General features: G+C 44.3%; 1 protein-coding gene across 2 annotated transcripts in view; it reads left to right on the forward strand.

Moving 5' to 3' along the window:
- The window catches only part of LOC139267113 (testis development-related protein), a 66998-nt gene that overhangs the window by 30415 nt on the left and 17954 nt on the right, over positions 1 to 18629 (forward strand). For both annotated transcript variants that reach the window (XM_070884926.1, XM_070884927.1), the window contains one exon: positions 9181 to 9275. In XM_070884926.1, coding sequence (XP_070741027.1) covers positions 9181 to 9275 — 95 coding nt within the window. The remainder of the gene's footprint in view (positions 1 to 9180; positions 9276 to 18629) is intronic.

Here is an 18629-nt window from a genome sequence, read left to right on the forward strand (position 1 = left end):
AGATCATAGAGAGATAGTATTCTCTTCCCCCCCCCCCCCCCCCTCCCAAGTCCACTCTCTCCCCCCACCCCTATTTTTCTCTATCTCTCGCTCTCTCTCTCTATCTCTCTTTTCACCTCCCCCCGGCCCCTCCTTTCAATTTATAACTTCCGGCTCCCATCTATAAAACTTACTGTACCCGCTAAATTAGTACTGTCTGCAACCTTGGATCTAGAACTCTGTTGCTTTATCGAAGTCATTGATATATGGTGAAAAGTTAAGATCCTTGGGGAACACCAATTGTAACATCCTATCAATCAGTGAACACTCTTGTTATCCCTATTCTCTGTCTCCTACCTCCCAACCAATAACCAAACAATGTCATAAGGTGCTGTGCACTTTTATTTTTACTACAGGCTGAGTGTCCAAAATCCAGACATCCGGACTCCGGATCGATTGGTGGCAGGGTCATCCAGACCTGCCAACCTCCAGGTCCTGCCGATGCCCGATCTCGGGCCTTGGCTCACCATCCCTCGCCTCACCGCCCCTCCCCTCGCCTCGCCCGACCTCTGGCCTGGCCTTGCCGCTGCCCGATTTCTGAATTCCCCTCGTCTCACCGCCGCCCGACCTTGGGCCTCGCCTCGCCATTGCCCTTACCTCGAGGCCTCCTCGCCGGCCTGCCCGAACAACACCTCCGCGATGGAGCTGCCCGACCAGCTCTTCAGCGGGATCCGCCCAACCACCTCCTTAGCAGCGGGGCCTGCCCGAACTCTTCGGCGGCGGGGCTCCGGCCGACGACCTCATCGCCCGGTAAACACCACCCCCGACAACCTCATCACCCGGTGAACAACCCCCTGCTGACGTTCCGAAATCTGGAAGTACCCAAACCTGGGCTCTGGTGTTTCCGGATTCGTGACATCAAAGATGTTCCAAAATCCGGCACAACGCAAAATCCGGAACGGCCTCGGTCCCGAGGGTTCCGAATTTGGGGCGCTGTACCTGCAATAATCTTTTGTGCGGAACCTTATTTAATATCTTCTGGAAGTCAATATAGATAATATCCATGACACTTCCCTGTCCACAATGTCAGTGACCTCTTCAAAAAATTCAAATAGATTATTCAAACATGACCAACATTTAGCAGGGAATAATTGTGCTGACTGTCTTTGATCAGCTCCCATTTAGTCAATTACTCAGTCACGTTTCCCTGATGATAGCTTCCAGTAACTTCTCAACAACTGGCGTTAAACTTGACAGGTGGTCATTTTTTGGTTTCTTCATCAGTTCTTACTAAATAATGGAGTTACAGTTTTCCAATCACAAGGCACAATTTCCCATCTATTTCTTTTAATACATTAGGGTGGAAATGATCAGGCCCTGGAGACATGTCTATCTTAAATCCCACTATTTCTCCATTGCCATTTTCTTCACTTGTATTAAATCAAATAAGTTACTACTTTTAACTTATTCTAAGGTTCCCTTTTACTGATGGGATTACATAGGGTATACAGCCCAGAAACAGGCCATTCTGCCCAACCAGTCCATGCCAGCGTTTATGCTCCACTCGAGCCTCCTCCCATCTTTCCTCATCTAAATCTATCCACATAACCCTCTATTCCCTTCTCCCTCATATGCTTATCTAGCCTCTCCTTAAATGCATCGATACTATTCACTCCAACCACTCCGTGAGTTCCACATTCTCACCACTCTTTGGGTAAAGAATTTTCTTCTGAGTTCCCTATTGGATTTCTTGGTGATTATCTTATATTGATGGACTCCAGTTATGTTCTTCTCCACAAGTGGAAATATTGGGGCTGAAATTCCCCCTTTCCTTAAGGCCCATTAACACCAGAAAGCGGTGGCCATGCTGCAGAGTGCAATGGCCGTCATTATCAAACTTCTGCTCCCGTGTTATCCAGGCGGTGACCCCCCCCCCCCACCCCCCCACCCCCCCACCCCCTTTACTGCTCTGCTGCTACCGATACGTTTTAAGTGTGTCATCACAGTGCACTCCGCCAGTCTACCCGCCTCCCCCCCCCCCCCCCCCCCCCCCCTCCCCGATGGCGAAAATCCACTGTGAAAATCTTCGGCCTGCCCAGTGGTGCCAAAATGAGCTTTTTCCCGATGGTCCAGTGAGGCTGTGGCCTTCTGCAATGGCGGCGCGGTCCCTCTTAAAGGGGAGGGCCTAGTGCCACTGCCGGCGTGTTTTTTTTTTTTTGTCGGCCAACTGCTATGTCGGCCCGACAATTATGCCCCGGGTTCGGGGCACCCTCTCTTGGGTGCTAGGCCACTGGCCCAGTCAAAACCCTCCCTAGTGGCCCAGTCATGAAGGCTCCCTTCTTTAAGAGAAGGGGAGAGCTGTGGTGACGTGGTGCCATGATGACATCATCGCGGTGGCCACTCCACACCAGCACCCCCCCCCCCCCCCGGAATAACTTCCGCCCCTCATGTGTTGTCACCGCTGTGTATCTGCTCCCATTAAGAGCGACTTCTGGATCAGAGTGGGGGAAAAAAAACAAAAGAACGGATTTCCGCTCGAGGCGACCTCAACCACTGCGGCGGTAATAACACACACAATGGGTGGGAGAGCCCCGTTTCGAGCAGGAGCGGCAATTCCGGCCCCATTCTCTCTGTATCCATTCTATCAAAACCTTTCATAATTTTAAAGACCTCTATTGGGTCACCCCTCAGCCTTCAAGAGAAAAGACACCCAGCCTGTTCATTCTTTCCTGATATATGTAAACCTTTGCATTTCTGCTATCAACCTTGTAAATCTTCTCTACACCCTCTCCAGTGCCTCCATATCCTTTTTTATAAAATAGCGGCCAGAACCGTACGCTGTACTCTATTCTGCACTCTTCCCCAACTGTGAAATACAAGTAAGTAGTGGACATTTTGTATCCAAAGCATCAAACTATTCATAAGCACAGTGGCTAGTGCAACAAAATGTTATTCCATGCCAATCAAGTAAAATCCATGATGAACAAAATTGACCTGAGTACTTGCATGATAGTTCAGTGCAATCACAGTGGATTGAGTTGGGGATTATATCCACTGCATGAGATACCAGCACTCAATAGAAGCTTCAACACTTCAAAAATAGCCAAGGTTCACTGTATACTGTTGTATTGATGAGGTAAACGTTCCAATTGCATAAAATCAATTTTTTTTTTCCCCCTAATGTCCCGAATCAAATACACATTTTGGCTCCAATGCTGTGTTTGCAATACAGATTCCGGAACATTTCACGGATTCCAGATGACCATGCCCACAATCGGTCCAGATTCCGGAACATTCTGGATTCCGGAACTCCGGATTTTCGCACTGCACCTGTACCATGATCATCAAATTTTCCATAAATCCATCTAATGCCTGGTTAGAAATCCCCTCTAATCCTATAAATTATAGGGGGGAGAAGTTTGGGAGCACCCTGTTTTGGGCTCTAACTTTTAAAAGTTGAAAAAATTGGCTCCAGGCGCAAATCATTTTCAACTTTAAAAACAGTTGCCGTCTGCACTCCAGAAAGGAAGTGGAGTGCTAAATCAAGCGCTCGATCCTTCCTGGAGTGCAACAGGACACAGGCAGGGCGGTACATGTGCAGCACTGCACAATGGGCTGTGCAGGTTGTTGTGTTCGAAGGCTCCTTCCCTCCCTTAAAGGGAAGGGCCATCGCTGCAGGTCCTGCAAGGGAAGCACTTACCTGGTCCCCGACAGCAGCGGCAATCTGGCCCGATCGGCCCGATGCACTGCAGCAGAGTGCCTGGCTGATTGATCGCTGGTGAAGGTGAATGGTTTTTTTTTTAAAAAAAAAAGAGAAACAAAATTTTTGAATTATTTTTCCTTGCCTTGGCCACTTTGCCTTTAAGTATTGCCCCCGAAGTGCCCAGCCTCCTGATGAATGCCTCCTGCAACTACCGGTTTTTTCGCCGAAACAAAAGTTAGGGTCCGGGGCGCTGCGCATGGCGATGACATCATCTCCGAGCAAAGGAGATCGGGGTGCAACATCCTACCACTGCTAGGGGAGTCGATCATCTCGCCATGCCTGGTCAGTAGTGCTTAGCGCCCTGTGGGAGGGGCTAACGGGGCCAATTTCTAGGCCTAAATATCTATTTATATCACAGACTTGCATTGCTATAGAAATGCAAGTCTGCCATTTATATCCTGTTAGACTTTCCATTAACTTCCCCACCTCAGAGTTTAGACTTGCTGTAGTTCCTTGTGACTTTAATCCCTTTTGGTTGTAGCACCTTGTACTTCCCTCCAATTATTTGGCACTATCCCAACAAATATCTAACCTAATTTGTTCTGAATATCAGTCCAACCGTTGAAAAGATTTTAGGAATGATGTTTTTGGAAAAAAGCGTAAATAACAAATTGCCTCTTTTTGTTTTGCATTTCCAGTGCAAGAAAAAGTAACCATAAAAAGATTGCTAACGATACTAATGAAGGACACTGCTTATTGATTTAATTGATTTTTACACACATGTTTTTGCAATGAAAATGTGGGAGTGCCAGTTCAGAGTAAACTCTGTCCCTTTGTCTCCTGTAGTATCCCAAACTAGAGACAAGACTAGAAGAATGGATCGTCTCCTAAAGCTGTTACGCCCTTGATTTCAATGTTCTTTCATATTTCAGAAACTTCAATCTGTGCATTCTTGTGTTTGCAATATATCTAATGCTGACTATTAGCTATATTTAAAAAATAATTGTGTAGAACCTTATGTTTCTGAATAAGCTAAAATAAAACTTAATAGTGTGTGGAGTTGCCAACTAGAGGTGAGGCATTTCACCAGAGGGAAAGCAGCACATCAGGCACGGTTGGTCTGGAGTAGGTGGGGGTGGGGGGAAAAGGTTAAGTTACAACAATCGGGACCTTGTCTGATTGGGATTTCCCCCCCCCCCCTCTTGCTTGTTTTTCAATAGTTGTGACCTTTGCTGTCTCTAGTTTGTCCTTCATCGCCCAGATCCAACTCCAGCTAACTAATAGAAATATTTACAGACTGCTAGAGCTATTGTGGCTTCACAGTTCCAAAGCTGCGCAGCCCCCGGCCTGCGAGCACCATCGAAGCAGGCCCGGGGAGCAGAAGGAGCAGCGCGGCAGCGTACCACTCCAGGGAGCAGCACGTGCTGGAGCAGGAGAACGGCCGTGCTCGTCATCAAGGTCCAGGCCGGTGATTGGAATGTGGGCAGGAACAGCAGGAGCGGCGAGGTCGGGGCGATGGAGTGGCGCGAGATTGTAGAGGGACGTGATCAGGGCCCAGGGGCAGCACAGGCCAGCCGACACTGCGATATGTGTGTGCACTAGGTCTGTGCAGCAGAGCTGGTCTCCAGTTGTCTTGGTTAATCCTTGCTACTGGATCAAGACCTAGCTCTGTTAAGCCCATGTGGTGGCTGGTGTCCAATGGCCACCACACTTTTTTTTAAATCCAAGCTCGGGCATCTTCCACCTTCAAGATTTAGTTCCCACCTGGAATTTGAAGTCCTTCATTTGAAATACCTGTGAAATTTTTGACGTGGAAGCGAGTCATCCTCGATTTGAGGGACTGCCTATGATGATGACTATTTAACTAGGATGTTAAGAATGATAGAGAAGTGACTAAAATTGATACAAATATTTTATTTTGACACACCTGAAATGCATTAAGCTTTTAAGTCAATTTTACACTTAATACCAGTGTTTTACTTTTAATTTTAAGTTGCACAGTGATTCAAGACAAAATTACAGGACTAATTTAGTAGCCAATCATTTCAAACCACATTAAAAAGATTGGTACAAAACAGTAATACACTGAAGGTTCAATAAATGTCACAATGCCGAGGATGAAGTTTACATGGCAATCCAACACAGGAATGGGAGATGGCTTTGAAGACTCTCCAAAGCAACATTTATTTTTGTTTAATATTCTACAGTACATAAAGTTTCCTATTGTTTACCTTTTTAACCTTTTCTGTTCTGGTGGAATTTTACCTGAGTTTGCATGTCCTTTTATCTGTTCTGCCTGTTGAGATGTTTTTTGTGAGGCTCTGTTGTGACAGAGAAGGGCTGGTGCTTGTCAATGTTATGTTCAAGCATCGAGTCAGGGTTTTTAATCAGAAATAATGGGCCGAATTTTGCAGTTGAAATAACGGTGAGGCTTACAGCACTCACTGTCATTTACGTGGAAATTGGACAGCAACTTCTGGCGACTGTACATGTGCAGTTAGATGTGGAAATCAGAAATTACTGTCTGAATTGCCCTGCTTTTCCAAAAGTTGCAGGATGACAATAACTCACGTCTGACTCACTGTTCAAAAACGTTGAGTGACGTGAAGTTGCTTTTATATATATATATATATATATATGTGTGTGTGTGTGTGTGTGTGTGTGTGTGTGTGTGTGTGTGTGTGTGTGTGGAAAAAGTTAGGGCTTGTCCAGTTTAAGAAGTCTTACAACGGACTAAAAATTAACCTTTAAAAATGAAATCATTAAACTTATTTCTGTCACTCTTATCTCTCTCAATCCAATCTTTCCCTCTTTATTTTGCTTTCTGTACCTGATTTAGCATTGAATTCACGATATTCTAAGTAAGTTCCAGTGCAAAATCCCATAGAAAGTCTGTGGACAAGTGTAAGTGTAATGAGCAACACGCTGAGAGCAAAATCCAGCTCAATAGACTGTTTTATCATTGCCCTGTGGTTAAATTTGTGAATGAACACTTAATGCTAAATGTTTTAGGACGCGAAATTCGGTACCCCCCCCCCCCCCATTTGGGGGAGGTAGCAGCCGTGAGGCAGGTGATTCTGTGGAAGTCCCGCCCCGGGACCTATACTCTGGTTACCGCCCCCGAAAGGAAGTGCAGCACAAAATATCGCGCTGCACTTCCTCGCAGGGCGCATAGCTACGCGAACGTGGTGGGACGCGTAGCGCTGGCGCGTAGACAAGCTGCCAACTCTGCGGGCGGGGAACGCTGCCGGCGCAAGCGGAGTGCCAGGCTGCAAGATCGCAGCATGGACCCCGCGATCAACCAACAAGAGGGCTGCGACCAGCAAGTCGACCATTTTTTTTTTTTCCTGCTCCACCTCCCCTTTAATTATCGATCCGCGAGCAGCCTACAGCCCAGTACGTGCCACTGTGAAGCGGGGCAGCTTCAGGGGATGCTACCGAACTTTTGCTCCGGGGTGAAAACCGGTTGCTGCGCATGGTGATGACATTTCCCTCCCCGCCCCCGGGGGCGGCACTAACGAGAGGCTCAAACGCTCTGAATTTTTCCCCTTAGTATTTAACTTGAGAGACAAAGCATTAGAATTCAGTTATCTACTGTCCTTTCTCAGAAACTATACCACTTTTTTTAGATACACATTTGTCTTGGGATCATGTTCTCGGTTCTAAGGCTGCTGGGCATTCTTATTAATTTAATGCTAAATTTTCGCCTGCCTTTTGTGGCATTTTACATATTTAGCTGTACAGCAGGAAAAATGGTCGGCTCCTATTAAGGTTTAAGTTGCGACAGTGGAGTTTCTTTCTACCTGTTGGACCGTGCTTTCATTTATAAAAAAAAAAAAAATCTGTTCTCTGGATGTCGGTGATGCTGGCGAGGCTGTGTTTATTGCCCATCATTAGTTGCTCTTAGATCTTCCAAACTAAGCAGCTTTCTAGGTCACTTCAGAGGGTATTGTCAACTGTGTAGTGTGGGAGTGGAGTCACTTGTAGTCCAGACAAGGTAGAGGTGGCAATCTCTCTTCCTTGAAAGATATTAATAAATAATTTGTTTATTTGTACAATAATCCAGAATCTTGCATGGTGCTAGCCCACAAATGACCAGATTTACTGAATTTAATTTTATAATTTACCACAGTGACTTCTGGGTTGCTAGTCCAGCAGTACCATAACCATTATGCTATTTCCCTTAACTCCTCCAATTCTTGCATTGATGTCTTATCCAATTTCTCGCTCTTTCTCTCCACCCCCCCCCCCCCCCCTCCCCACCCATGAAGTGTAATGTTAATGGTGTTCTACAAATGTAACTATGGTAGAAGCCAGATGATTGCGAACACAGCTGGATTTCCTATTGTGCATTCCTCACTATTGAAATCCAGACTTGTCAGTGTCCCCTACTCAAACTCATTCTTTCGAGGCCCTCAATACTATGAATATCCTTACCTCCTTCAGTCTTCCCTTCCTCATGCAATCTACAGGCTTCTAAAAGCCAGGTTTGGCATTATCTAACTTCTATTTGACTGGTCTTGCCTTCTCTCCTGCTCTTCTCAACCTTGGCGGTGTCCTGCACTGTGAGCCTTGGCCCTTCACCTAGTTTTCTGAATGGGGGAAAAAAATAATGATCTACTGATGTGAGAAATCCTTGTCATTTGCAAGTTTTCCCTTTGCCCCAGTTACTTTTAAAACAATGTATAGTCAGCTCTCCTCTATGCTAGTCTCTGCTCTTTAATCCATTTATCTTTTTTTCCTGATTGGTAGATTGTGTTGTTGGAAACAATAGGGTAGATCTTGACTTTGTGTGATAGTGTAAAGCAGGTGATAGTGAATCGGCAGCCTGTTTTACATCTCTCCTGAATTTTATTTCTATTGACTTCAATGGAAATAAAAATCGTTAGATGTAAAATGGGTTGTCGATTTGCTATCCACCATTATCCACTCGCACAAAGTCAGGATGTACACCAAATTAAAATTTTTGAAGATTTTTAAATGACTGATTTTTGCCAGTGATCTAAGGAATCAATATCTGCATTCCTTCCCCTCCCCACCCCCACCGCATACTTTTTTTTTTTTCCTTTTTCTGATTTGAGCTGGAGTATTGCTCTCTAAGCACCAGCCATCCTGCAGTAACTTGCCCAAGTGGCCATTCTTAAGTTTGAATCTTGACGGCTATTCAACTTTGAGGCATATTAGCCAAAGTCCAACTCGACATGTGCACTCTAGCATGGTTCACGGGATGGCATTGAGGAGCAGGATCTGTGGATTTTTTTTATTCCCCTCCTGCTTAACCCACGAGTGCTGAGATCAAATGGAACACCTCCACTGTTGCTCCTGCTGAAATCAGCTAACTCCACCCAAAGCAGCAATCAAAACTGGGACCATTCTGATCTGTATGACTGTTCCACACCTTATCAATGGAGCCATCAAGGGAATTCAGATATATTCCTGTCATTACACACTTTGCATACTAATTATTACTACATTAATAAACTCTTCCCTTGATTTAGGTTCAAGGAGCAAGTCTAAAAGGTTGGAAAGAAGTAACCTCACTTTTCAATAAAGATGATGAGCACAAATTGCTGACTGACAGTGAACCTAAATGGTGAGTAACGTCACTATTCCAGATGGGGGCAGAATCTGTGCTGGAAGTTATTAAGGTACTTTGATAGCTATTTTAATTAACCCTTCCAACTGAACTATTCACTGATTTTTTTTTTTTAAACAACAAATTCGAGGGGGTCCTTGTTCATGAAACAGTCAGTATGCAGGTACAGCAAGTAAATCAGGAAGGCAAATGGAATGTTGGCCTTTATTGCCAGGTGGGTGGAGTATTAAAACAGAGAAGTTCTGCTACAGCTGTACAGGGTATTGGTAAGGCCACATCTAGAGTACTGTGTACAGTTTTGGTCTCCTTATTTAAGGAAGGATATACTTGCATTGGAGGCTGTTCAGAGAAGGTTCACTAGGTTGATTCCGGAGATGAGGGGGTTGACTTATGAGGATAGGTTGAGTAGGTTGGGCCTATACACATTGGAGTTCAGAAGAATGAGAGATGATCTAATTGAAACGTATAAGATAATGAGTGGGCTCGACAAGGTCGCTGCAGAGGATATTTCCACTCATGGGGGAAATTAAAACTAGAGGATATGAATAAGGGGCTACCTATTTAAAACTGATGAGGAATTTCTTCTCTCAGATGGTTATAAATCTATGGAATTCTTTGCCCCAGAGAGCTGTGGAGGCTGGGTCATTGAATATATTTAAGGCGGAGATAGACAGACTTTTGAGCGATAATGGAATAAAGGGTTATGGGGAGAGGACAGGAAAATGGAGCTGAGTCCATGATCAGATTAGCCATGATCTTATTAAATGGCGGAGCAGGCTCGAGGGGCCAAATGGCTTACTCCTGCTCCTATTATGTTCCTATGTTCTAAAATGGACACACTAAAGTCGTTTCAGAGCTGTAGTATCAAAGGAGAGTACCAACATACTGAAACAGGCTGTAAAGGATTAGAGATGACAGAAGAACTGAGAAAAGCAATGGCGGGTTTGTACTTGGATATGGGAACACAGTGATTGTAGCTGCAAGTCGGAGAGTTCTTTCTACTTCATAGTGCTGCAAGTATTGCCTGTGTTTAAATTGGTAGATGAGATGTCCCAACACTGTTGAAGATGCTTACTGTTTGTCAGTTGTTCTTTGCAGCTGACTCCCAGAAGTTACAAAAAGCTATCAGTCAGTGTCTAACTATGGAACTTCACAACTTGGGATGTGGGGAGATCTAACCGGAATGTCAGCAGCAATAAACCGTTGAGCCCTAGATCAATGTTTCCCTGCCTATATAGTTCCAATCCATACTCACCCTCATCATTGAAACTACTGCTGACAACTGCAACCACATTGAACCTCACCAAACATGAACATACTGCAGACAAATAATTCAAACGATACTTATCTCTCCTAGCCTCCGAACTGCTGCTCACTGATAATACCAACCACAGTGAACCCTGCCTAGACCTCAAATGTACTGACTGTAGATCATTCTGAACTCTCGCCTCAACCTGAAACCTACTGATAGATATTAAATACACAGCACTGCCCCTGTCCCATCTCTTCAAATCTATTGGCAATTGATGACCTTCATCACACTGACTTCTCCCTCCAATATAATGACAGTAAATAATAATTATGGTGAACTCCACACCACCCCCACTTCCACACACACTTCAACCTAATAGCGATGCATAATGTGAATCACCCTGAATCCTGCAATCTCAAATCTGATGACAATAGATAAAACCACACTTGCCCCTCCCACATCCCAAACCTATTGCTAACAGCAAATTTCGATCACTGAATCTGCTCCCACTCAACCTTATAATTACTAATAAATAGGCACAACCATGCTGAAGTCCCAAACGTTGAACCTGCTGTTTCATGCCCTATGCTTAATATGTGAGCCTGGACAGTGAATGCCATGGCCATTTCAAAACTCCGTTCAGCTCTTGTAGTGACTGAAACAGATTGTAGCCACTACTATAACCCAGAACTTTGCTATTTGCAACTTTCATGTATGGCTGCTGGATACACCCACTTATTCATTAGCAGTTGCTTGAAGTGCAATTCCTTGGCATGGAGATCATAGTTTTTTGGTACGAGACTATCTGAAATTATTTAAATATCAAAACGTAGTTAGTCCCACAAGTGTTTGCAGGAATATATTCTTGGAGATGTTTCACCTCATGCTGCTGATCATAAATCTTTTCCTCCATTTGTACCACAAATGTAATCTTATGAATTTTAAACCGCAGTGAAAATTTCCAATCCTTCTTGACAGTACCAAACTTACTAGTCATAAAATGGTAATGTTTTATACTCCAGTAGGAGGAGCCTTCAGTCATTATTTAACGTGGCTAAAGTAAGCATCCAATCCATTCTTTTAAACCAAGTTGTTCCCAGCTTCAATGAACCATTGGAGTCCAGAAATTCTATTGGTGGGGCAGAATTCCATACCGTCCCCACCCATCTGGCCTTGCCACGACTCCGTCTGAAATTACGGAAATGGGATCATTTTAAATATTGGGATTCTGTAATGACTCCTTGCTGCTGAGTCTGGACAAAAATGTAAATGGGTGCAGTCTGTTCTCATTATGCTCCCCTGTTGCTAGGCTCTATTCAAACAAAAATAGATCTTTTTTGGATCCATTTGAATTTTAATACTGTTGGACCCATTGCAACAACCATAATTTGCAGTACATGAAGATACAATGAGGCTCATAAAGACAGCAAGGGGTCGAAATTTGTTACAATTTTTGAGGCAGTGTCATCACCTGAGTGCTGATTTTATCGGCAGGCATTGGCTCAAACTGCCAAATTCAGTTTCTCCAGCCAAAGATGAGAGCAGCGCGAAAAAGTGGCGTTGCATGCTCATCCTCGGGTAGGAGCTCAAGGCGCCCACTGAATTTCGCATCGCCATGCTAGCTGGAAAACAGGAAGAAAAGGGGAAAAAAGAAAAAATTCTCAAACGTCTCCGACCCACACACAAACTTCCCACTGTTTCAACTAATGAACAAATGAAGAAATAAATAAAGAAAAGAAACTTACCTTGCGCTCTGGCCAATTCTGCCCAAGTTCCGCTTTTTAACCACCACATTTTTCAGGCTATATGGCCACCTGCTGGTGCAAACTAAATATCGCGATGGAGGCGCCAAGGAGGCGTTTCACACGCACTGACTTAATGATTTCCAAGGCATTGGCCATTGCGACATAACGTTTTAAAGTCCTAAAAAAAAAAATGTTTAAAAATGACCACTGAATTTTGTCAGGCATTAACAGCACCCAGTGTCACTCCCAAACCCCTAACTCCCAGTTAACACCTAACACCGGTGTTGGCAGCAGGCGTTAGCAACTAAATTTCGACCCCCAGGATTGTTACTGAACAAAATGGGCATCTTAAGCAACACTTCAGATGCCTGGACAAATCAAAGAGGCATATTGTAATATAAATCTGCCAGGGTCTCCCAAGATTATAGTAATCTGCTGCAAGTTCCCATCCAGAAAGGCCAAACAGTGGAACAAATGGACACTGAAAAAGCACCACCAGCTGTTCAAGTCAAAGCAAGACTGAGGATTAGTGAGAAAATATTCCTGTGGAAATACCTTTGCAGGCAGCAAGAGTAATACAGCAGGCCCCTGTGGCGAAGTACCACCCATCCAATGAATTGACTGTCCTCTCCACATGTGCTCAATGCAATGGCCCAATACATCTTCAAAGGCCGCTGCACTAATTCTATATTGTCAAAAGAAAACTGTCTAGCTGCAGCTGAACTAAAGTGTGATCAAATGTAATTTCCTAAAATTAATTGATGTACATTGCTAGTGAATTTTCCCCCCAATGCTTTCCCTTGCTGATGGTGTTTTATATCTTCTACATTTTAATCATGTGTTCCTCCTAGATACTTCCCTAGTGACAGGAACAAGTGAGGTGGCAGGCTGCTGGGTGTCGAGGGAGCCTTTTGGAATTGAGGTGGTCTTGTACCTCCTTGTGCTGAGTGATCAGATGGCTATGCAACAGGTCCTTTGCTTCAGTGGCTAGCTGCTCCTGCCAACTTTCTGGCACATCTTTTGGCTTCTGATTGAATGGGCTGGATATGGCATTGTACTGAGAAATAGTAACCACATCACTGCCTCTTCCAGCAATACCCTTCTGCTAGGTACTCGCTCAGCATGTCCATTGATCTGTGTGGGAACTGATAACGTAGTAAAATGCCCCAAGGCGCTTCACAACAATTTTACATATTAGATATTGATCATTGAGGGAAAGAGAGAAAAAGTGTAAGAAGGAAATGTAAAAAGAGGTTAAAGGCTCGGGTCCGAAGCAGCAGCCAAAATGCGCACGCAGATAGACACAGGTGAAAAAACGAAAATAAAAAATTAAAATTACATTGTAAATAATACAATAAGGAGTATACAATAGTAAAATCAGTATAATAAAGATTAATTACAATTAAATAATATATACCATAATTAAAAAATTTAAGTTAAAATGAGAAAATCAGCAATTGAAGCAAATTAAATCAGTTACTAGCTTTCTTTAGGATTCATTCCCTGTTCAGTGATTCAAGTAATCTGGAAGAACCAATCACTGTCCTCCATCCTTGTGATGTCATTATTTTATTGCTTTTTATTTCTCAATTTGTCCCCTTAATAGGACCTGTAATAGCTCCAGGCTCAAGATGCCTCCGTTGTCAGGGAGATGCTGATGTTTAAATCTCCCTCCAGCTGCTCCAGGCTTGTATCTTATATCTTAATGGGATATCCAACTGATCTGTAGCATATTGAAGCTGGACAAGGAAGCCTATTGTAGATTGGAGTCCGAAAGGAGAAAGAACTTGCATTAATATAGCGTCTTTCATGACTTCAGGACATTCCAAAGCACTTTACAGACTATTAAGTAGTTTTGAAGTATAGTCACTGTTGTAATGTGGGGAAACATGGCAGCTACTTTGCACACAGCAAGGTCCCACAAGCAGCAATGAGATAAATGACCAGAATCTGTTTTAATTATATTGGTTGAGGGATACATGTTGTCCTGGACACTGGGAGAACATCCCTGCTCTTCCAAAAGTGCCATGGAATCTTTCACCTTCACCTGAAAGGGAAGACGGGGCCTCAGTTTACTGTCTCACCTGCAAAACGGCATCTCTGATGATGCAGTATTCCCTTGTTACTGCACTGAAATGTCAGCTTAGATTACATGCTCAAGTCTCAAGTGGGGCTTGATCCCACAACCTTCTGACTCAAAAGAAGAGAATACTATCATTGATCCAAGGCTGACTTACAAGGCCTTTATAGCAGTGGTGTAGCATTCCTGAGAAACTGCCACTGAAACTGGAACTTTTGTCACCAGGGGCTCTGCCACAGATACTCCTAGTGTTGCAATGTGTTTCATGTTAAACTGCAATTCTGTTAAGTGGTTTAATACAAGGCTGCATACATGTAGATATTGAACTCCTCCACAGCCACCACCACACCTTGCTTAGCACACTCTCTCATGAGTATGCTGGGCATCGCACAAGATCTGACGATAACTATGGAGGAGTGAGTCCACTAGCCACACGCGCACAGTTGTGCAATACTGTTTAACTGCAGTACACCATGAAGCTTTTGCTAGCATGCATGGAATCTACAGCAAAGCCCCCAGTGACTGGCCCTATGCCCAGTCTGGGTATCTATCTTAGATAAGAAGGTGAATAGTTTGCCAGTATCCAAGGTGCCCAGGGTTTCTAAACAGTCCAATCCTTCTTTTCTCTCCTACTCTTAGGCAGTTCCTCGGAGTTGAGGATGACTTGCTTCCACGCTAGAAATGAGTTCTCAGGTGACTGAAGAGTCCAATGTAGGACCTACTGTCTCTGTCACAGGTGGGGCAGACGGTGGTTAGAGGAACGGATGGATGGAGGGCTTGGGTTGCCATGTGTTCCTTCCGCTGTCTACGCTTGGCTTCAGCTTGCTCCCGGCGAAGAGACTTGGTGTTCGGTGCCTTCCTGGATGCTTTTCCTCCAGTTTGAGTGGTCTTGGGCCAGGGATTCCCTGGTGTCAGTGGGGATGTTGAACTTCTTTAAGGAGGTTTTGAGGGTGTCCTTGAAGCATTTCCTCTGCCCACCTGGGGTTCGCTTGCTGTGTCGGAGCTCCGAGTAGAGCGCTTGTCTTGGGAGTCTTGTGTCGGGCATGCGGACGATGTGGCCTGTCCAACGGAGCTGATCGAGTGTGTTCAATGCTGGGGATGTAGGCCTGAGTAAAAACACTTGCGTTGGTGCACCTATCCTGCCAATGGATTGGCGGAACCTTGCAGAGGCAGCATTAGTGGTACTTCAGTGTTTTGAGGTGCCTGCTGTACATAGTCCATGTCTCTGAACCATATAGGAGGGCGGGTATCACTACTGCTCTGTAGACCATGAGCTTGGTGCCGGGTTTGAGGTCCTGGTCTTCAAACACTCTCTTCCTCAGGCGACCGAAGGCTGCACTGGCAAACTGAAGGCGGTGTTGCTCCTTGTCATTGATCTCTGCCCTTGTTGACAGTAGGCTCCTGAGGTATAGAAAGTGGTCCACGTTGTCCAAGGTCTTGTCGTGGATTTTGATCATTGTGGGGGGGGGGCAGTGCAGTGTGGCGGGGGCAGGTTGGTAGAGGACCTTTTGCTTCACGGAGAGCCCATGCTCTTGTACACTTCGGTGAAGGTGTTGATAATGGCTTGGAGTTCAGCCTCTGAGTGTGTGCAGAGGCAAGCATCGTCTGCATACTTTAATTCGATGACAGAGGATGGGACGACCTTAGACCTGGCCTGGAGGTTGAACAGAATCCTGTTTGTTCTGTAAATTATCTCCACTCCAGCAGGGAGCTTTCTGAGAGTGAGATGAAGCATTGCAGCAAGGAAGATCGAGAAGGTTGTTGGTGCGATGATGCAGCCTTGCTTGACCCAGTCTGAACGTGAATTGGGTCTGTGGTGGATCCATTGATCAGGATCACGGCTTGCATGTCATCATGAAGCAGGCGAAGGATGGTGACAAACTTTTGAGGGCAGCCGAATTTGAAGAGGACACTACATAGTCGCTCATGGTTGACAGTGTCGAAGGCCTTTGTGAGGTCAAAGAAGGCCATGTACAAGGGTTGGTGCTGTTCCCTGCATTTCTCTTGCCTTTGCTGCGCAGTGAAGATCATTTTTCTGCACATCATGCAGAAGCGCCTGTTTTGAGCAGCATCTAAAAATAGAGGTACTCTGTGTTGGCCATTCACTTCCAGTTTTCTTTCTTGACCATCAAGCAGCCACTTTTAAGTAATAGCTACAACCTGTAAGAGCTGCAGCTGTGCACCATTTCCCATCCTCTCCTAGCTGATAGCAAGCTGGTACCTCATTGTCAATACATTGAGAATTGTTTCAGGAAATCACCCAAGGTTGGCCAAACACTATTTTGGGGAGTTCCAGGGCAGTAACATTTATGCGAATATTTATTTGTGTAATTATATAGTATGTTTAATGAAATTAAATAATGCCAAACTGATAGCCAACATGAATTGGGCAGTTCCACTTGTACCTCATTTATACTGTGGCACGGAACATTGATTCATTGAGGCAGGTTTCTCTGTTCCTGCATTTGGGTGCATTAGTTTGCCTGAATACAGTGCATGGAGGACAACTGTCAGCGGAGGAGCACAATTTACCTCTCTGCGATGATCTTAATAGCCTTGGCACAGGAACAGGAAAATCTTCCCCATTGACTGCTGCTGGTGAAACTGTGCTGATTTCACTGTAGCAGAGCTTCAATAACAGGAGGATGAAAAAGCTGGAGCGGCAAAAAAAAATGCTTCCTCACAGTTTTGCATTTCTAATCCAGGTGCCTTTCAATTTAGAATGAAATGATTGACTTATTTCAAGGGTTAGCATTCAAATGTGTTCTTGAGCCTGGTTTATTACTGAAGTATTAATGGTGTTGAACTACTGGCTCTGGTGCTGAGTCCAATACCTATCTAGATACATGCTGCTCTGTGACCAGGGAGAATAGAGGTGTGTGTGTGTGTGTGTATATAGGCAGAGATCCAGTCACTGGCATTGGAAAGCCATTTCAATCTTAATGTTAACAAAGAGCTGACGGGACACACTGTTCAGATTAAATCTAATTTGAAGTTTTTAAAAGTTTGCTTTTCATCAGTTATGATTAAGCCCTGAAATTGCAGAGGCAATTTTGATGTAACTTGCCAGACAGGAACCCCATTGGATCGGGTGGAAGGCTGGTTTTGCAGCCGCCCAATATTGCTTCCATTGACTTCATGCGAGACTAAAATCGAGTGGGTTGTGAAATCCGTGTTGCACCTGATCTGGTTCGTGTCCCAACGGGCACCTTAGGTTAAAATTGCCCCCCACAGCGAGTCTCTGCTCTTGGCGAGGAGTGTCGGACATAGAGGGCATTGTGCTGGATTCACAATAGCTTTCGAGCCATTGATTTTTTTTTTTCCCCCAGAGCCATATTGCAGCCATCACAAAACTGAAGTATTGTGAGGCTACCTCCTCGAAATGGTCTCTTACCACTAAATTTGACTGACGACTTGATGTCTCCAGATACACAATACAATTTGCATCGATACAAAGTCAAAACTACTTCAGTTGATGCAGAATGTGTAGAATATACTGGCCTATAATTATCATGTTCACTGACTGGAAGTGTCGTGAACATCAAAAGGATAAAATGCTTTACAACAATAGTTTGCTCTGAATGAGATCACATGATGCGGTTAACAGCAGGTCATCGTATTTATTGACCTCTGGTTAGAAATTTCCTTTTCTGCTTTAATTATGATCAATGCTGCAGTAACTTCTGGAAATAATTCTGGTTCAATACAATACTTAAAGACTGACCGGCTGTTTCATATTGCTTGCCAATGCTCAAACCTTGCAAATATAACTCCAGAGCTGCTCTGTAAAAGGTCAGCAATCAACCTGACAACCTGAAATCTTACGGTTTATGAAATTGCAAAAGCAATAAATTAAAACACTTTTTTATTGTTAAAAGAGCTGCAGAACCTTGGATTCAGATGAAGAACTCTGGTTGATGAGTGGAAAATACTTGAGTAATTGTTATCTAAGAATATAATTATTGTTAGGTGAAATGAAATGTTTTTTAAAATAGGCTGATAAATTCTCCCTGTCACTAAGCATGCAGTTATATTGTCACTTTTGCATTGATGGAAAATGACTTTGGACATGCAGAGCCTTGAAAGTGACAATATAATTTGAGAGCCCAGTGCTGGTTGACTACTGAGCACAATGAATCCAAGCGATGTTCGACCCTGTTAAGCAGTCATCTCACACCAGCAGCAACATAACTTCAGCCTGGTAAAAGCCCACATATTAAAAGGACCCAGGTTGGGAGCTTGTAAAACTTTATTTTGAATCTTTTCAGTGTTCT

The sequence above is a fragment of the Pristiophorus japonicus genome, chromosome 7 (assembly GCF_044704955.1).
Source record: "Pristiophorus japonicus isolate sPriJap1 chromosome 7, sPriJap1.hap1, whole genome shotgun sequence".
NCBI lineage: Eukaryota > Metazoa > Chordata > Chondrichthyes > Pristiophoridae > Pristiophorus > Pristiophorus japonicus.